At 34.6% G+C, this 16803-nt stretch overlaps 3 protein-coding genes across 3 annotated transcripts; 2 read left to right on the top strand and 1 right to left on the bottom strand.

The window, feature by feature from the left end:
* Positions 1-856: 856 nt before the first annotated feature.
* LOC126676809 (uncharacterized) lies at positions 857-3853 on the top strand. The gene is made up of 3 exons (XM_050371101.2): positions 857-1221; positions 2510-2774; positions 3445-3853. Exons 1-3 carry the CDS (start codon positions 936-938, stop codon positions 3677-3679), a joined length of 786 nt encoding a protein of 261 aa, XP_050227058.1. The 5' UTR covers positions 857-935; the 3' UTR covers positions 3680-3853.
* Positions 3854-6684: 2831 nt separating this feature from the next.
* Positions 6685-7821, bottom strand: LOC126678381 (uncharacterized). The gene has a single exon (XM_050373279.1). The coding sequence runs from the start codon at positions 7819-7821 to the stop codon at positions 6685-6687; it is 1137 nt and encodes a 378-aa protein (XP_050229236.1).
* A 1141-nt stretch (positions 7822-8962) lies between these two features.
* Positions 8963-14698, top strand: LOC126676808 (L-galactono-1,4-lactone dehydrogenase, mitochondrial). The gene is made up of 6 exons (XM_050371100.2): positions 8963-9629; positions 10465-10715; positions 11151-11336; positions 12272-12692; positions 13899-14039; positions 14224-14698. Exons 1-6 carry the CDS (start codon positions 9015-9017, stop codon positions 14380-14382), a joined length of 1773 nt encoding a protein of 590 aa, XP_050227057.1. The 5' UTR covers positions 8963-9014; the 3' UTR covers positions 14383-14698.
* Positions 14699-16803: the final 2105 nt, after the last annotated feature.

The raw sequence follows: 16803 nt of genomic DNA, 5'->3' as shown, positions 1-16803 counted from the left end.
GGATTCTACGCCCTGATCTCTAGTAAACGACCTCATGACTCAGTTTGGTACTTCTTAAGACCCTAAACAGTCTATATATTCATATTTATTGTCATACTTGCATTTAATTTTGATTCTGATTCATAGGATGCATGATTAGAGTTTTTGATGTTCTTATAATTTGTCATGATTATCATTATTCTTGCCTGTAGATCCATGTTAGGATGTTTTGATTGCTGGTAAATATATTATTTTGATTATTAATTTGCAGAAGCTTAATTATGTATTTTACTATTTTTTAATACGTTTCCCCAATGAAATCCTAACTCGGGAGAAACCCGAAGGTTTAGCGGGCCACCACCGTTATGAACTTGCCGCCAGTCCAATTATTTCCATCGAGAGTCCTTGTGGCACCATATCCCTTTACTCCTCAGCACTCCCAGATGTTCAAACCAAAACTCACAATTTGTTTTTGTGTTTCCGGGCTCATCCTGGATCAGATTCACTCCTCGTTTAAACTGTTGGCAATGCAATTAGTTGTAGGATTATTTTTTGTAATTTCTAAAACTAGTCCTAGCCAGCATACTGCCACCACGTCAGCAACAATACCATATGTCGTGTCATCATAGGCTTTGAAGCCCAATCTCCGCCCTAGCAGATTACAGTCATGATTCCCGCTTCATTCGCACTCAGAATCAACTCTGGTTTAAACAATGGACTCGTGCCGACCAGAAGAATAATTAGCCGGTTTTGCCAAGTACAGACTAAAAGTGATCCGGTTTCACAAAGTTGGGCTTATTTGATATTTCATACTAAGTTGAGGGTTGAAATGACCCTTTGTTCAAACAATCATGTACGCTGAATTTTGAGTCCTCTATGATATATTCCCTTTTGCGACCCATATCTGTAGAGCTCGGCTCAAAAAGCTCAGGCACTCAACACTAGTTTCTCTTCAAATGGCAACTTCATCATCCACAACAGCTTCAACCATAAACGATGATTTTTCAGTGTTTGTGTTGGCATCCGATTTGGGAATCGACGCCACTCCCTTTTTAACCAAACCGAATCAAACAGAAATCATAGAAATAGACGACCAAGACAATGAAAACTGGCACGACTGCTCTCAGTATCTCTTGCCCGACGAAGATTTCTCTGATCTTGACCTCTTGCAATTCTTTCGCCTCCAGGGCTCCGATAAATCCGGCAACCGTATCTTTCTTGTCGTCGGCAAGTGCTTTCCCGGTAATTTAAACCACTCTGTTCTTGGGGTTTACTTAAACTGTTGAGTTATGCTTTTTAGTACTTAATTTTTATGATTGGGTTTAACATTGGCTCCTTAATTATTGGGAAATTATCCGAAAAGTTTCAGTTTTGAGCATTATTATTGGAATGTTTGATTTGTTATCTGATGGGTTTGATCATGTAGTGGACTATTGTGGTGAATTTAGTGTGGAATGGAAGTACCAAATGCTAATATGGTTATGTTGCAGTAGTAGAAAGGTTACATCTTTTAGGGTAAAATTATGTACTAGGTAGCATGGACACTTCACTCAATCAATGTTTCCCGTTGTGGAAACATGTCGGACACAAAACTTCAATTTTAACATAAGAAACCTTATATGTTCAATTGTCCCGTTTTCCCGTGTCCGTGCTACCTTATGTATGTAAATCAACAAAATTCAGCTGATTCTCAATGATAGAGACGTTGTATTTGGCTTAGATGTTTTTCTATGATTACCAGTTATTTTTGCTTTCTAAATTTAGGCCTGGGGCATTTGAATATGCAGCCACCTCTTTATGCTCTTAACTTTGCTGAATTTAATTACCCTTTCTTGCCTTACCTTTATTTGTGCCGCGATATTTGATTGTAGTTATTTATAATGTGTGATGTGATATTATTAGTTTTCTAATTCTATGGTTCTCTCTACAACGCGTTACTTAAAACACTGGTAATATATAGGTTCTTAACATTTTATTTTACCTATGTCGGCTCGTATATACGCCTTCATGGAAGAAGTTTAGTGGCAGTTTTCTAACTATTGGTGCTAATCTCTTCTGTTATGGTGTTCTTTTGATACTCGTTTAGTATTTTGTTTGGTTATGTGAGTTAAGCAAAAAATAATAATTGGAGGATTTGGAGTGGAAGGAAAGCAAGTTTGGAACTCATAAATTACTCTTGAAGTTTGATATATTTGAATCACATCATTTTAAACAAGGGTGTGAATGCGATATAATTAATAAGCTACTCTCTTTCTCTTTGCATTAGTGAAACTGGAGAACATAAAGTCATTCCTTTTCTCTTCCTTCTAGGTAAAATGATTGAAGCGAAAGATGTGATTCTTCATCTCCTTTCTTTTTTGTATCCCATATCTTTTAGCATTGATGGGAGTGAAATTTATTGATTTAGTTTTGCTTTTACATTTGTGATTTGTCTAAATTCTCTTTCTGAGATTGACAATATAATTACTTTACTTCTATTATTCGATACCGGTGCTTTAGAGTAATGTGCTTTTTTCTTTATGGCATGCAGCTCAAATTATCAGTGGGGAGAGACTAAAGAAGTATATATTTCATAAGATATGCAGTGAGTTACCTGAAGGACGATTCTGTATTGTTTACATGCATAGTACTGTGCAAAAGGAGGATAATTCTCCTGGTGTTACTATCTTGAGGTGGATATATGAAGAACTTCCTGCTGATTACAAGGATAGGCTTCAAGCTGTGTACTTTGTTCACCCAGGGCTCCGCTCAAGGCTTGTTTTTGCTACCCTTGGTCGGTTCTTCTTAAGTGGAGGGTGAGTGGTTTCCTCGTGTTTGAGAATTATAAAAGTGGTTCCTCAATGTTAGTTTCTGCATCATATCTAGTTTATTGATTAACTTTCATATGGATTTATGATGCTTTGACACTTGAAATTAGTGCGGAAGTTCGTGAAATGTTTACAACACAACCAAATATGACCTTCAGAATATTTTTCCTGATTTCCTATGAAGCGCAAAACTAAGAGAAAAATTATGAAAAAGAATGCATTTTACCTTGTGCTATAGAAAACAGTTGATAACTTCCAAATGTACATCAGGTCTTTTAATCATTGTACAAAAGAATTTTAGTAAAATAAAGGGGAGTGGCTTCTTGCCATTAGATTTAAATTGCTGATACGTTCTCTTACAATGACTATTAGTTTATAATTGCATGTTCTTTCTGTGTTGTCTGGAATCTATGAAGCAAGAATGGATTCTTTTCTTTGCAATTTATGTGACTAAAATATTAAGAAGCATATGCATTCGTACGGAAGGATGTTCTAGTTCTTTAAATTCGAAAAACATATTGTTGTATTTTGTATCAAAAGGATATTATTGTGGGAGATTTTTCTTCTAATAAGGATGTAGCTTCTTGTGCTTTATGTTGCTCCAGGAGCATTTGCCTGCTGATTTGCTCTTATTTATATATTTTTTTGCCATTGTTAGTTTATATTGGAAGATCAAGTATGTAAGCCGTCTCCAGTACCTATGGGAGGACATAAAAAAAGGGGAGATTGAGATCCCAGAGTTTGTGAAGAGTCACGATGATATTCTGGAGCACAGACCGCTGACAGATTACGGAATCGAACCGGACCCTTTTTACTTAAATGAAGTGCCCACCACAGGTTACTCACTGGGGAAGTATGAAGAGAGATGGGCGTCAAGAGAATATGCAAGTTAGTGTCATTCTGATGTAGGTTGAATTCATGTTTGAGAATACCAAAATTGTGTTGTTAGTGTTAGCACTAGATTATACCAAGGAATTATTAGGCGAATCAATGTGCATATGTTATAAAAAAAACGGAAAAATACACTATAATGATTGATGATATAGAGCCATAGCGCGTACCGTCAATTCATGGGCCTTCTCCTGAAGAACATCCATTGCTTCAGAAAGTTGAGGTACCATAAATGCAGGAATTTGAGGCTTCAGGAGACATCAATGATCAACCCAATTCAGAAAATACTTGAAAATGAATACTGAAATTAGAATGATCGGAACAGAAATGCTACTATAAATAACCTTCATCAATGAAAATGACATTCTGCTACTTTTAGCTTTTGACTTATGAGTTCAATACCTTGAAAATTCCAGCCTTGTGTGATGCAATTTGTCCAAGTGTGTTACCTGCAAGTCTGCAACACAAATTGCATCACACAAGTCTGTTAAAACAATCTACAGTTATAAATTAAACAATTTACAGTGTTAAATAACAAATTCATCCAAAAGCTCAACATGTTAGGTGAGGCTCCAACTATGGTTTCATTAACTCTAGCACATCTTCGCATGAAAATGGTCATTGAACTTGGGAGCATGAACAGAATTTGGAGCGACCATCATTGATTTAAGCGCAATATATGTTAAATAAAGAGAGTGAATAGTTACGCAAACGCACAGATAGGCTTCAATCTGATTCATATGAATGATAATTATTTTCCATCTCAAATCTGTTAATCAATTATGAAGAAAATGGTTTCTTCTACAATTCCATAGAACACTTCACCGGTTAGAGTCATTTGAAACCATCAGAGACAGCTCAAGAGTGGAATCACCACAGATTGATTTATGGTGGATCGTTTTATACAGCCTTTAAAAACAAATCTAAGCATTTGATATCAATCAAGCTAATAGAAAAAGCATCAAGTTTGTACAGAATGTAATTGCTCTTGCATTTGGATTCCTGTTTCATAATCTGCAGCTACTAGTGTGTCCAGAAAAACAGAATGATAATTATTTTCCAAGCTTTGTTTTCACCTAGAGCTGCAGAAACTATAGCCATTTGTAAGGTGATATGCAAATAAAATTGCGCATGTTCTATTATATGCATCTCATTTTATGCTACGCAATGACGGATTTAGGGGGTTGAGGATGGCCTTGGCCCCCCTTTAAAAAAAAATCTAAATTAATATAGAAATTTGCTGCATATTATGAACTGCCTCTCTAATTTCCCCATGTATAGTATATATATCGCGATTTGGCTTTTTCTAATTCTGTTCAGGCTAGGTAGCACGGAAACGACACGAAACAGATTCTGGAAAACGACATTTTTTTTTAAAATGAACGGCATGAAACATGAAGGAAACGTGTAAATAATAAATATATAGGAATATATTTATAATATTTATTATATTAAAAATTATAAAATGTTATATATATGAAATTTTATTTATATATTTATGTCAATTAATAAAAAAAAGGGTTAATTCCTAAAAAAATCACGAACTTTACACGAAATTTCATTTTAATCATGACCTTTAAAAGTTGTCATTTAAAGGCACGAACTTTCATTTTATTTCAAATCTATCACCAAAGTAAAATTCGGTGTGTTTTATCTGACTAAAAATTCCTAATTCTAGTACTCTAACTGAAAGATAATAAGATTTGATGTTAATTAATAACTTGGGTCTTTCGTTAATGGTTTAGTGAAGAATTTAGTCAGTAAAAATATACTGAAATGATGAATTTGAAACAATATGAAAGTTCGTGCCTTTAAATGGCAACTTTTAAAGGTCATGATTAAAATGAAACTTCTTGTAAAGTTCGTGATTTTTTAGGAATTAACCCTAAAAAAAATTAACATAATTAAACACAATAAAAAATAAGAAGATAAATTTTACTGTAGATACTGTGAACAATAAAAATTGTTGATAATTGATTCAAAATAATTTATTTGTTGAGAAATTTTTAGATTATTCTACAATTATTTAATTTTGATATTAACATCCCGAAACATTTCCTTACGAGTTTCCGGTTTTCAAAACATTTTCGAAACGGAACGCGCATTTTTGTCAAAGTTTCTGTACTTCTTAGCTGATAGGTTATCATATGACTAGTTGGATTTATTTTTCAAATTTCTCATAAATGTAGCTCCTAAGAGCATCTCCAAAGGACTCTTCAAAATAGTAAAACTCTTTAAATTAAAGAGTTTATCTACAAATTCAAAGTCCAACAGACTCTTTATAGCTTAAATTTAAAATAGAGAGTTGGTTTGACTCTCTACATGTGGAGAGTCAATCTTCACTCTCTATCATTCATATCACGATATTTTTGAATTTTTTTATCCTCCAGCTACGTCATTCAACTAAGAAAATAGACATTCACTCTGTGTTTTTCCAAAAGAACAAAACGGACGTATTTCTCCATTCTTTATTCATAAGAAGAAGTACATCTCCATTCTTTATTTGTAAGAAGAAGCACAAACCACATATGTATTTACTGTTGAAGAAGAAGAGATGAATTTTCAATCTGGCGATGATGAAAATTTTATCGATTTGTCGTTGAACTCTCAATTTCCAACCCAAATTTCAATCTCTAATAACACATCAACTTCAACAGAACTGAATTCAAAAAAGTCTCGTGGTGGAAACTTTAGTATAGACGAGGATCTCCTCATCGTATCATCATGGCTGAATATAAGTTTAGATGCCGTGCAAGGAAACGAACAAAAGCACAAGACGTATTGGGCGCGTTTATGGGAATACTTTCACAAATATAAAAACTTTCCGTCCGAACGCACGCAACTTTCTCTAATGAATCGGTGGTCTACGATTCAATTAGCTACCAATAAATTTTGTGGTTGCTATGCTCAAATTGAATCAAGACATCAAAGTGGTGTAAATGAGCAAGACAAGGTATTTATCGCTAGTTTTAATTGTGTTGGTATTGTTCTTTGGTTTGTTATTGTTCTATATTTTCTGTGTATCGTAATTATAATCTAAGTTTTGAATATGTCTCTCATCTTCAATAATCATATTAGGTAATGTGATGCAAGCTTTCATAATATCTTTTAGAGTTTCACGATGCCAAAAACGTGCTGGTCCACGCACAATGGCAAACCTTGATTGCAATACTCCAAATGCTCGTTCAACATCTTTTCTTGTTGACTCGTGAGCTGCAGCAAATTGCCTATGCTTATGACTTTGTGGAAATGGAATTGTTTTCACAAATGTTGACCATGAAGGATAAATGCCATCAGCAAGATAGTACCCCATTGAATAATCATGGCCATTGACTGAATAGTTAGCTGGGGGGGATCGTCCTTCAACAAGTTCTGAAAATACAAAAGATCGATCTAACACATTTATATCATTATGTGACCCTGGTAGTCCAAAGAATGCATGCCATATCCAAAGATCATGTGAAGCTATAGCTTCAAGAATTATAGTTGGCTCACGAACATGGCCAACATACATTCCTTTCCATGCAACTGGACAATTTTTCCATTTCCAATGCATACAGTCAATACTTCCTAACATCCCAGGAAATCCACGACTTTCATTATCTTTTAACAATCTATCCGTATCCATCTTATTTGGAGACCTCATGTACTTCTCTGAAAAAATTGAAATGATTGCTTTAACAAATTTTTTTAGACTTTCAATGGCAGTACCCTCACCAATTCTTACGTATTCATCAACATAGTCTGCTGTAACTCCATAAGCAAGCATTCGCAACGCAGCAGTGATCTTTTGAAGAGAAGACAAACCTAAATGTCCAGTTGCATCCCTTTTTTGAATGAAATATGGATCATGAGCTTCTATAGCGGATTGAATACGCAGAAATAGAGGTCGACTCATTCGAAATCTTCTTCTAAATAAATTTGGAGAATATACAGGATTATCTCCAAAATAGTCATGAAAAAGCTTATTGTGTCCATGAACTCGGTTACGCAAAATAACAGTATGACCAAAAACTGAACCTCCATGTCGTGATATTTTTCTTTTTTTGTTGAGCAACTCTCCAATGGTAGATATTGTAATCTCCATATCATCATCTGAATCAGAATCATTAAGAATGAAACTAATCAAATTAGAAGAAAACATGAATAAGTAAAAAGTAAATAAGATAAAAAGGTTATAGAGAAGTCTGTGTTTGATTTTTGTAAAAAATGGCTTCTCTGATTGATATAGGTAATTTTAGATTCGTCTTTTTGTGTTAATGGTAACTGAAACCAATAATAAAGTTTTAGTTTTTGTTTTCAAAAATAGAACGATGGATTTTCTGTTGAATGTGGAGGGAAAAAGAAGAGGGAAACTAAATTAAGAAAAAACGAAAATTGAAAATGAAAAAAGGATTAAAAATTTAAAGAGTGTGTTGGACTCAAATTGATATTTTGACTCTTTAAATTAAAGATGCTCTCTATTTTAAAATAGATACTCTTTAAAATAGAGATTAGCCTTGGAGATGCTCTAAGGATTTGAGAGCATCTCCAATGCAGTGCTAAAATGATGTGTTAATGCTATAATTTAGCATTTAATATTAAAATGCATCTCCAATGCAGTGCTATAGTCTGTGCTAAATTTAGCATATGCTATATCACGTGCTAAATTTAGCACAGACTATAGCATATGCTAAAATACAACAACCAATAACAATTCACTATTAATTACAATTTTACCACAGTTATTTTTTGCATTTATTATTTTAACCTACTTTTTTTATTTCATTTTTACTTTTTTCATTTTAAATTTTGTGCTTCTATTTAATTTTACAACATCAATTTGATTTTTTAATAGTAGACCATACATCAATATAATAAAAAAATTAAATAATTTATTTTTATATAATTCATCGATTTTTTTAATTATATCTTTTGAAAAGCACACTATTAAATTAAAAAAAAAATATTACATAAATTTTAGTTTAAAATATTTAATTAAAAAAATTATTAAATAATGAGCAATTAATAAAATTAAAAGATAATTATTTTAATAAATAATTATAACATTTCTTTTTAACTTTGTGCATTGGAGTAAAATTTGAAATGCTATGCTATCTATAGTATTTTACCATTTTTTCATGCTAAATTTAACATAAAAAGTAGCATCTCATTGGAGATGCTCTGAGTTAATAAAAGTTCTTATGAATTTGTCCTGAAAAATCACTTCTACCGTCACTAATTACCGTCACCAAAGACTATAAAAGAAAAAACAAATTAGCGACGCGCAGTCATAGTCAACAAACTAATACTCCAAAACCCCCCTCTTTCCTTACTCATTTCACTAACCTCACCAAAATGTTTCGATTCCTCTCTCTCCGGCGCTCGCTCCAGTCTCTCCACCACCGCCACACTCCGAAGCACCCATTTAACCCAACACAGCTCCGCCCATTATCTTCTTCCTCCTCCGCCTCCTCATCAGACGCGGAGCTTCGCAAATACCTGGGCTACACAGCACTCGTCATTTTCTCAGGAGCGGCAACTTACTACTCATTCCCATTCTCCGACACCGCCAAGCACAAAAAAGCCCATCTCTTCCGCTACGCCCCGTTGCCCGAGGATCTCCACACTGTCTCCAATTGGAGCGGCACACATGAGGTCCAGACCCGGGCTTTTCACCAGCCGGAGAGTCTCTCCCAGTTGGAGGAGCTGGTGAGGGATTCTAATGAAAAGAGGGTTAAGATTCGACCCGTTGGGTCTGGGCTGTCGCCGAATGGGATCGGGTTGGCGCGCGGTGGGATGGTGAATTTGGCTTTGATGGATAGGGTTTTGGAGGTTGATAAAGAGAGGAAGAGGGTTAGGGTTGAAGCGGGGATTAGGGTTCAAGAATTGGTTGATGGGATTAAGGAGTTTGGTATTACTTTGCAGAATTTTGCTTCTATTAGAGAGCAGCAGATTGGTGGCATTGTTCAGGTTTTGGTTCTTGTGTTTTTTTACTGAGGAAATTTACTTTCTTGATGCGCAAGGTTTTGTTTCTTGTTTTAATTGATGTAACTCACCCTATTTTTTTAGGATTTTTTTGGCTAAAGTTTAGTGATTGAATTAATTTTTCAATTTTAAGTAGGCATTTAGGCACTAGGTAGTGCATACACTTCATTCAATCAACATTTCCCCGTTTTGAAAATGTTGACACTTGAGTTTCGGACACGAAGCTTCACTTTTTGCATAGAAAACCTTAAAATAACACCGTTTCGCCGTGTCCGTATCCGAGTGTCCCGTTTCCCATGTCCGTTTCCTGCAACCTAGATCAGGAATTGTTTGATATGGTTTCATTTCTACTTGCATTATTAGACTTTTCAAACTCTATCTTTGAGGAATTGAGTTTATCTAAAATGGAGGATGTTGAAAAGGGGGTCCTTATCTTTGCAATGATTGTGATACTTTGAGGTCCATAGTCAGCCAAAGAATGTCTTATGTTTATGTGGTTTCAACCACCTGATGCGAGTTTGGTAGTTGAGCTTGTTTCATTTTTAAGATATGTCAGTTGAAGGAAGTAGATCCAATTGTTATATCTAAATTAGATGACATCATACGATTTCATTAGTGTGCGCTGAAATTAGTAATATGGTCAATTAGTTTACATTCTAATTGTTTTTGTCTTTTCTTTGTTCCAGATGTGAGAGTTCCTAGCTATGACTATGAACTATGATAGTACATAATGTGGAATATGAATATTCAATTGGTTGGAAAGTTTCCTTCCTACTTGTTTGAATTGCACTTGTTCATGTGTTCGCTTGCTTCTTTTTAGGTTGGTGCACATGGTACAGGTGCAAGATTGCCTCCCATTGATGAGCAAGTCATCAGCATGAAATTGGTTACTCCTGCCAAAGGAACAATAGAGATTTCAAAAGAGAAAGATCCGGAATTATTTTATCTAGCTCGCGCCGGTCTTGGTGGCCTTGGGGTGGTTGCTGAAGTCACCTTGCAATGTGTTGAGAGGCAAGAGCTCGTGGAGCATACATACATGTCAAACATGAAAGATATCAAGAAAAACCACAAGTAATTATTCTTTCAGAATATCGATATATGGTTGAAGCTTTGTAAGAAAATTAAAGGAAGAAGATGTTAAAGATTGTGGATTATTTAAGCTGATGCATAAATAAATAACTGTTAAAGGTGGTTTTGCATCCTGTATTTCGATGAAAAGATTATAGATGGTTACTAAAAGAGTGGTTTTGTTTACTATATGATGACATGAACCTTCTTTTGAGTGATGTTCAACTGTTGATTAGTAATGTAAGATGCATCGTTGCTATTATCACCTACTTTTCTGGGTGAAACTGATGAAAGATGCTCCGATAGTTTCATAATTGGTTTTAGTCTTTAGAAATCAATTTTTGATTCCAGTTTGATGTGAAATATATGTCTGTCTTTGAAGCTCTATCTGTTTCCCTAATGCTGCAAAATTGAGAGCCAAATATTTTTATTTTGCAGGAAATTGCTGTCTGAAAATAAGCATGTGAAATACCTATATATCCCCTATACCGACAGTGTTGTAGTTGTGACATGTAACCCTGTTTCAAAATGGAAGGGCCCACCCAAATTCAAACCCCAATATAGTCAGGATGAAGCTCTACAACATGTTCGTGACCTTTATAAGGAGTCTCTTGAAAAGTACAGGTAGAGCTATTGCCAGTCTTTCTAAAAGCTTCATGATATACCTTTAAACTTGTTCATCCAATGTGTTAGACTGTGGAGATCAAGTCAAGGTAACCAGCTATGGTAGTGCATTTTACATGTATTGTTTTATGTCTTATTTATTTAAAAATAACATATGGCGATATATCCAACGTGTTCAATGGTTAATTGAAAGAGGAATAGGCCATAGTACTTGTTTTGGGCTGGAAACACTCTGCACAGCTGAAACTTTTGTATCCATCTTAACTTTTTCTTTAGACTTTGTTACTCTGTCCTTTATCTATAGATTGTCAGGAAGGGTAGCCTTAGTTAACTGTTTGGCAGTAAAGCCAATTTGTCATTAATTTTTTTTTTTGGTCAAAATGAGGACGGAAATTTGTTTCAAAGTTGCTCGCTCTTCTGCTATCTTAATCATATATTGTTTATACTCGCACCTCATAATTAGCATACATTTGGTATTTGTTTAGTATAAAAATGACTCCATGGCATGATCTTTATGGAGCAAATTTAATTTATGAATTTCATAGATGATTTGTTGGGTCATGTTTAGTATTATTACATGGAGACAAATTAACAGTAGCAGTGATGTAAGGAAGAACAAATTCTGATAGCTTGCTTAACATAGAGTAAAAGGTGTGAAAAACAATAAGGATTGAAAAACAATGTGTAGAAGGGTTTGGTTTATTTAGACTAGAGTAGTTGGACTGAGTTTTAGATTTGGTTGACTAACAATTTGTTTTAGGCAGTTTTGTAGCCATGATAAAAGTTAATTACTGACATTTAGTTTCCCTAGTTAAAGTTCTTGCAGTGTACATAATGCTGTTCATATTTTTTCCTTTGGTGTATTCACTTGTTAACAATTTCTATTATTTTGTTCATTTGTGTATGCAAGTTAATTGTACCTCAGTTGCTTGCAGGACTAGAGAAGTTGCAGGTGAATCTGTAAAGAATGATGAACCAGACATGAATGAGCTTTCATTCACAGAGTTAAGAGATAAACTGCTTGCTCTTGATCCTCTCAACAAAGACCTTGTAATAAAGGTTAATCGCGCTGAGGCTGAGTTCTGGAGGAAATCAGAAGGATACAGAGTGGGGTGGAGTGATGAAATTCTTGGCTTTGATTGTGGTGGCCAACAGTGGGTATCAGAAACTTGTTTCCCTGCTGGCACCCTCTCCAAGCCCAACATGAAAGACCTTGAATACATAGAAGAGTTGAAGCAGCTGATAGAAAAAGAACAATTACCAGCACCTGGTCCCATCGAGCAACGCTGGACAGCTCGCAGTCAGAGCCGCATGAGTCCGGCTTCAAGCTCAGCCGAAGATGATATATTCTCTTGGGTAACTTTGATATACTGTTACTTTCATTTTATCCCTGGATTCATTATCTTTTTCTAACTCATGCAAGAGCTTATAAAATTTTGAAAGTAAACCATTGGGCTGCATTCTATTTTGCTTCCATCTATTTTTTTACTTATGACTTGTAATGATAAGTTCCTTACACATTGACAAGCCTTGTAAATAGATTAATCATCCATGGATCTATCTGGTAGCTACTGTAGTTATTGCAATTGCACATGATCCTCTTAATATGTATCGTTGAACTATTTGGTCAATCCTTTTTTTTTTCAGAAAGAATAATTTGGAAGTTGTTGATTGAGAAAATAAGTTCTGTGATGAAGTTCATTCACATGTCTTGTTATAGGTCAGTATGAGTCAGGTTTAAGATTAAACTAAAGCTAGTCTTATCTCGACTCGTAAATTTCTTTGAGCTCGAGCTCAGTGAGCTTTGAGCCCAGTTTGGGCCAAGTCCAATCCCTTTTCATTCTCTCCTTATTATTGTCTAGTCCTTTTCTTAATAAGTTTGTTAAACTAACTTTTAATCAAGTTTTCCTATGATTACAATCCTATTATTGGAGAAATAAGAAATTTTACTGGTACTTAATCCATTTAACTATAACTTTGAAAAACATGTTGTGCTAATGAGTTGGTAAAACCCTGTTAGTAAAACATGTTGTGCTAATGAGTTGGTAAAACCCTGTTAGTAATTTATTTGGGATAATGATCTCCAAATATCTTGTTTGGAGTGATTTGGTTTGAGTTTCATTGTTGCTCAATTCTCCCTTTGAACTTTCTTTATGTCCATTTATTGGTTTAATAAGACTTTTCCTCCATATCATCTGATTTAGGGTCATTGTCCTAGGTTTGCCCCTCATTTTCTTTCTTCCTTTCACTTGAGTTTGTACGAGTGTTTTCGTGCAGCATTCGCTACCTGTTTCCTCCTCAAAGTTATCATCTAGCTATGCTAATCTTTTCTGTGGAACATGTAGGTCTAGTAACGTACTTCTAGACGTAAAAGTGAACTAATCGATTATACAAGTGCGTGTATGCTTACATAAATTTGTACATGCACAGAATAAGTTGGGCAAAGCATAATGTGCAGAATTACCACGATCCAATTGAGTCCTAGATTTGGCATCTCTTGTATTTGTAGTCTTTATTTGGAACGACTTATGATGCCTGATCATTTTTTGTTTTTTGAACCAGGTTGGTATAATCATGTACCTTCCTACAATGGATGCTCGCCAGAGAAAGGATATCACAGATGAATTCTTCCACTACAGACATCTAACACAAGCCAAGTTATGGGACAAGTATTCATGTTATGAACATTGGGCCAAGATTGAGGTATTGATAAATCTGGCAGTGAACTGCTCTTCGGATAATTTTCCACTACCCCGAATTAGCGATCTTCTATATGTTTGCAGTTTGAAATTTAACCTTTATTTGCTCGATATGTAATCCGCTTGTTTTTCATTTTGGTGAATATATGATACTTGTATTTAGTTAAAAGAGTTGAAACCGTTTGCAGGTTCCAAAAGACAAAGAAAAGCTTGCAGCTCTCCAAGCAAGGCTAAGAAAGCGTTTTCCAGTGGATGAATATAACAAGGCGCGAAAGGAGTTGGATCCCAACAGAATCCTTTCTAATAACATTCTGGAAAAGCTGTTCCCATTATCAGAGGCGCTATGAGAAGCATCATTCTTTTCAATTGGTTAGTCATTTTGTTCTTTCTTATTCATTGTGAGTGCTTAATATGTATCATTCTGTAGTCAGTCTGCTCTGAATTGCTCGAGTCTGAGGTTCCTGATTGTACATTAATTTTAGGGAACTGGCCATAGAATAAAATGGTGAATTCCGAAGTTGAATCATATCTGATAGAAGTTGTCTATTTGTCCAAGGTTCAATGCTAGGTGCACTTGAACTGGAACTGTTAGTAGAATTTATTGGAAAATTCTGGGCCTGTTAATCTGGTATTTTATTTCCAATATCTTAACTATTATAAGTACTCCCTTCGTATCTGAAATACTTTCTGTGTCTCACAAAGATAGACAAACTTGCTATTTTGAGCGTCCCAAAATATAAATAAACTTGCTATAGTTTGAATATTTAAGTTGAGATATCAATTTTACTCATTAATTTTTGCAACTACTATTATTTTCTCTAAATCATAATTGATAGTTATTTTATCTAATAAATTTTTTAGCAGTCAGCTTAGGTTTTCAAAATTTATTGTTCATATCGAAAATAAGTTAATAGTTTCTTTTTCTTTATATGCTACCACTTGAAAATTTAATATATCAAATTTAATATTTAAATTGATTAAATTAAGGTTGTAATTGGAAACTAATGAAAGATAACCAATTTAACTACCTTTTCTTATTTTTTTTGTTAAATAAATTTTGCCTTTGTTTGTGGGGATGTAAGTAGTATAATATTAGACAGGAATGATCTTGTCCATATGGATTGTTTTTAGTTTCTCCTTAATGGTGTGTTGGGTTCAAAATTTCATAATATTTTATATAATTAAATTTGTAAATAAATATAAATGTAAATTTTATTTTATTAGTTTTATATAGTTATTGTCATGCATATAGTTATGTCAAATTCACTTCTATAATAAAATTGAGCAAAACACAGGGTTCGAGAATTGTGGAAAATTTATATCATTTAATGAGATGTAAAATTCCATACAAAACTGAAAAGGAGACGGATATAATCAAACTTTAAGGTTTTATTATTACATCTGATGAGATAGAGAAAAACATAATAATCAAAGTGGACATGATACAGAAATCCTGGTATGTAATTAGAAGCACAAAGTTAGAAATCAGAAGCAGGTTTCACAGAGCCAACAGCAGCATAGAGCGAAGAGACTGCATCACCGATGATGATAAGAAAAACAAGAAACAGTATTCATTAGGGAACGAAATGAAAAGAAAGGAAGCTTTTCAGTTCAAACATAATATATAGTTGGGTACTTACCATCCCTCAATGAAGCCTCTGTCTCCTTTCTTCTTTGAACTAGAGAACCACTTCTTCTTCCCTGTAGTGACGGGAGTTTCAGTTGGGTACCCTTTAGGAGAATAAACGAGAAATAGACGTTAGCGCTGAAAGATCAAAGTTTCAATTAAAAAAGTGGGAGATTCTTTGTAATTTAAACAACCTGCAGGAGGCTTGTTCTCTTGCTTCTCTGAGTTAGGCATTTTGGATCAAACGGAATTAAACAAATTCTTGAGCCTCGGCTAGTTCTGTCTGTCTCTGAGATTTGTTATATATTCCCTTAGGATTAATCTGCAGTTGTTTATATACACATATTCGTGCAGCTTCACCCTTTAATTCAATAGTCAGAAAGAATTTAATGAGTAGGCATCCACTTTAATTGATTCCTTGCAAACTTGCTTTTTAGTTGGCTAGCTAATTCAATATTCCATAACCCTGTTCAGATATGAGCTGAAGCAGTTCTTGATTAACTTTTCCCCTTTTATTTTACAACATAAGACTCGGGTAGGAATGTAACGTCTCTATCATTATGCTAAACAGCTATCCTGTTATATCTCGTTTAGGTGTTGATAGATCTGTTGAATGAGCTGGGTGCATATTTGGGCGGTTTGAACATTAATTTTAAAGTTTAACCCCGGCTCGTTCTGAACCCATAGTAGGTCTGAATTTTTTGAAGACGGATTTGGATATGTAATTTTAAAATAATTTAGAGGTAAACAGCAGAATTCTGGCCCGAGTCTGTATAAACCCGACTATAATCTGTGTGAATGCAGCTCGAGTCTGTATAAATTTGGTTGTTAGCTGAGGGTCGGACAATGAACAGAAAGTCCACAATGAACTTAAACCGGATTTAGACTTGTAAAACACTCAAGTTTGGTTAGTCTTAGTCGGAACCCGTCCAATGTCGGTCTGTGAACTGGTCTAGGTGTTGATGACGGGGCGGGACTTGTAAAGATAATCTTTGTAAGTTTCAGAGAAAAAGGGTAATTTGCCTTAGTTTTAATCTTTGCGTAATCCTTGTACTGTCTATAAAGAGGAATGTTGAAATCCGTTGATGAAAAGAGGCATCTGAAACTGATTTAGAATGCCTCAAATTTCAATTGAAATGGA

The sequence above is a fragment of the Mercurialis annua genome, linkage group LG4, assembly GCF_937616625.2.
Source record: "Mercurialis annua linkage group LG4, ddMerAnnu1.2, whole genome shotgun sequence".
Classification (NCBI taxonomy): domain Eukaryota; kingdom Viridiplantae; phylum Streptophyta; class Magnoliopsida; order Malpighiales; family Euphorbiaceae; genus Mercurialis; species Mercurialis annua.
The sequence above is the reverse complement of the archived record's forward strand: the minus strand, read 5'-3'. Positions and strand labels throughout refer to the sequence as shown.

What these genes read in the sequence shown, in the direction of transcription:
- LOC126678381 (XM_050373279.1), bottom strand. Translation starts at nt 7,821, where the DNA reads ATGTTTTCTTCTAATTTGATTAGTTTCATTCTTAATGATTCTGATTCA.
- LOC126676809 (XM_050371101.2), top strand. Translation starts at nt 936, where the DNA reads ATGGCAACTTCATCATCCACAACAGCTTCAACCATAAACGATGATTTT. An exon ending in CGTCGGCAAGTGCTTTCCCG is followed by an intron (nt 1,222 to 2,509) that starts GTAATTTAAACC and finishes TATGGCATGCAG; the next exon opens with CTCAAATTATCAGTGGGGAG. An exon ending in CGGTTCTTCTTAAGTGGAGG is followed by an intron (nt 2,775 to 3,444) that starts GTGAGTGGTTTC and finishes TGCCATTGTTAG; the next exon opens with TTTATATTGGAAGATCAAGT.
- LOC126676808 (XM_050371100.2), top strand. Translation starts at nt 9,015, where the DNA reads ATGTTTCGATTCCTCTCTCTCCGGCGCTCGCTCCAGTCTCTCCACCAC. An exon ending in GATATCAAGAAAAACCACAA is followed by an intron (nt 10,716 to 11,150) that starts GTAATTATTCTT and finishes TTTATTTTGCAG; the next exon opens with GAAATTGCTGTCTGAAAATA. An exon ending in AACATTGGGCCAAGATTGAG is followed by an intron (nt 14,040 to 14,223) that starts GTATTGATAAAT and finishes AACCGTTTGCAG; the next exon opens with GTTCCAAAAGACAAAGAAAA.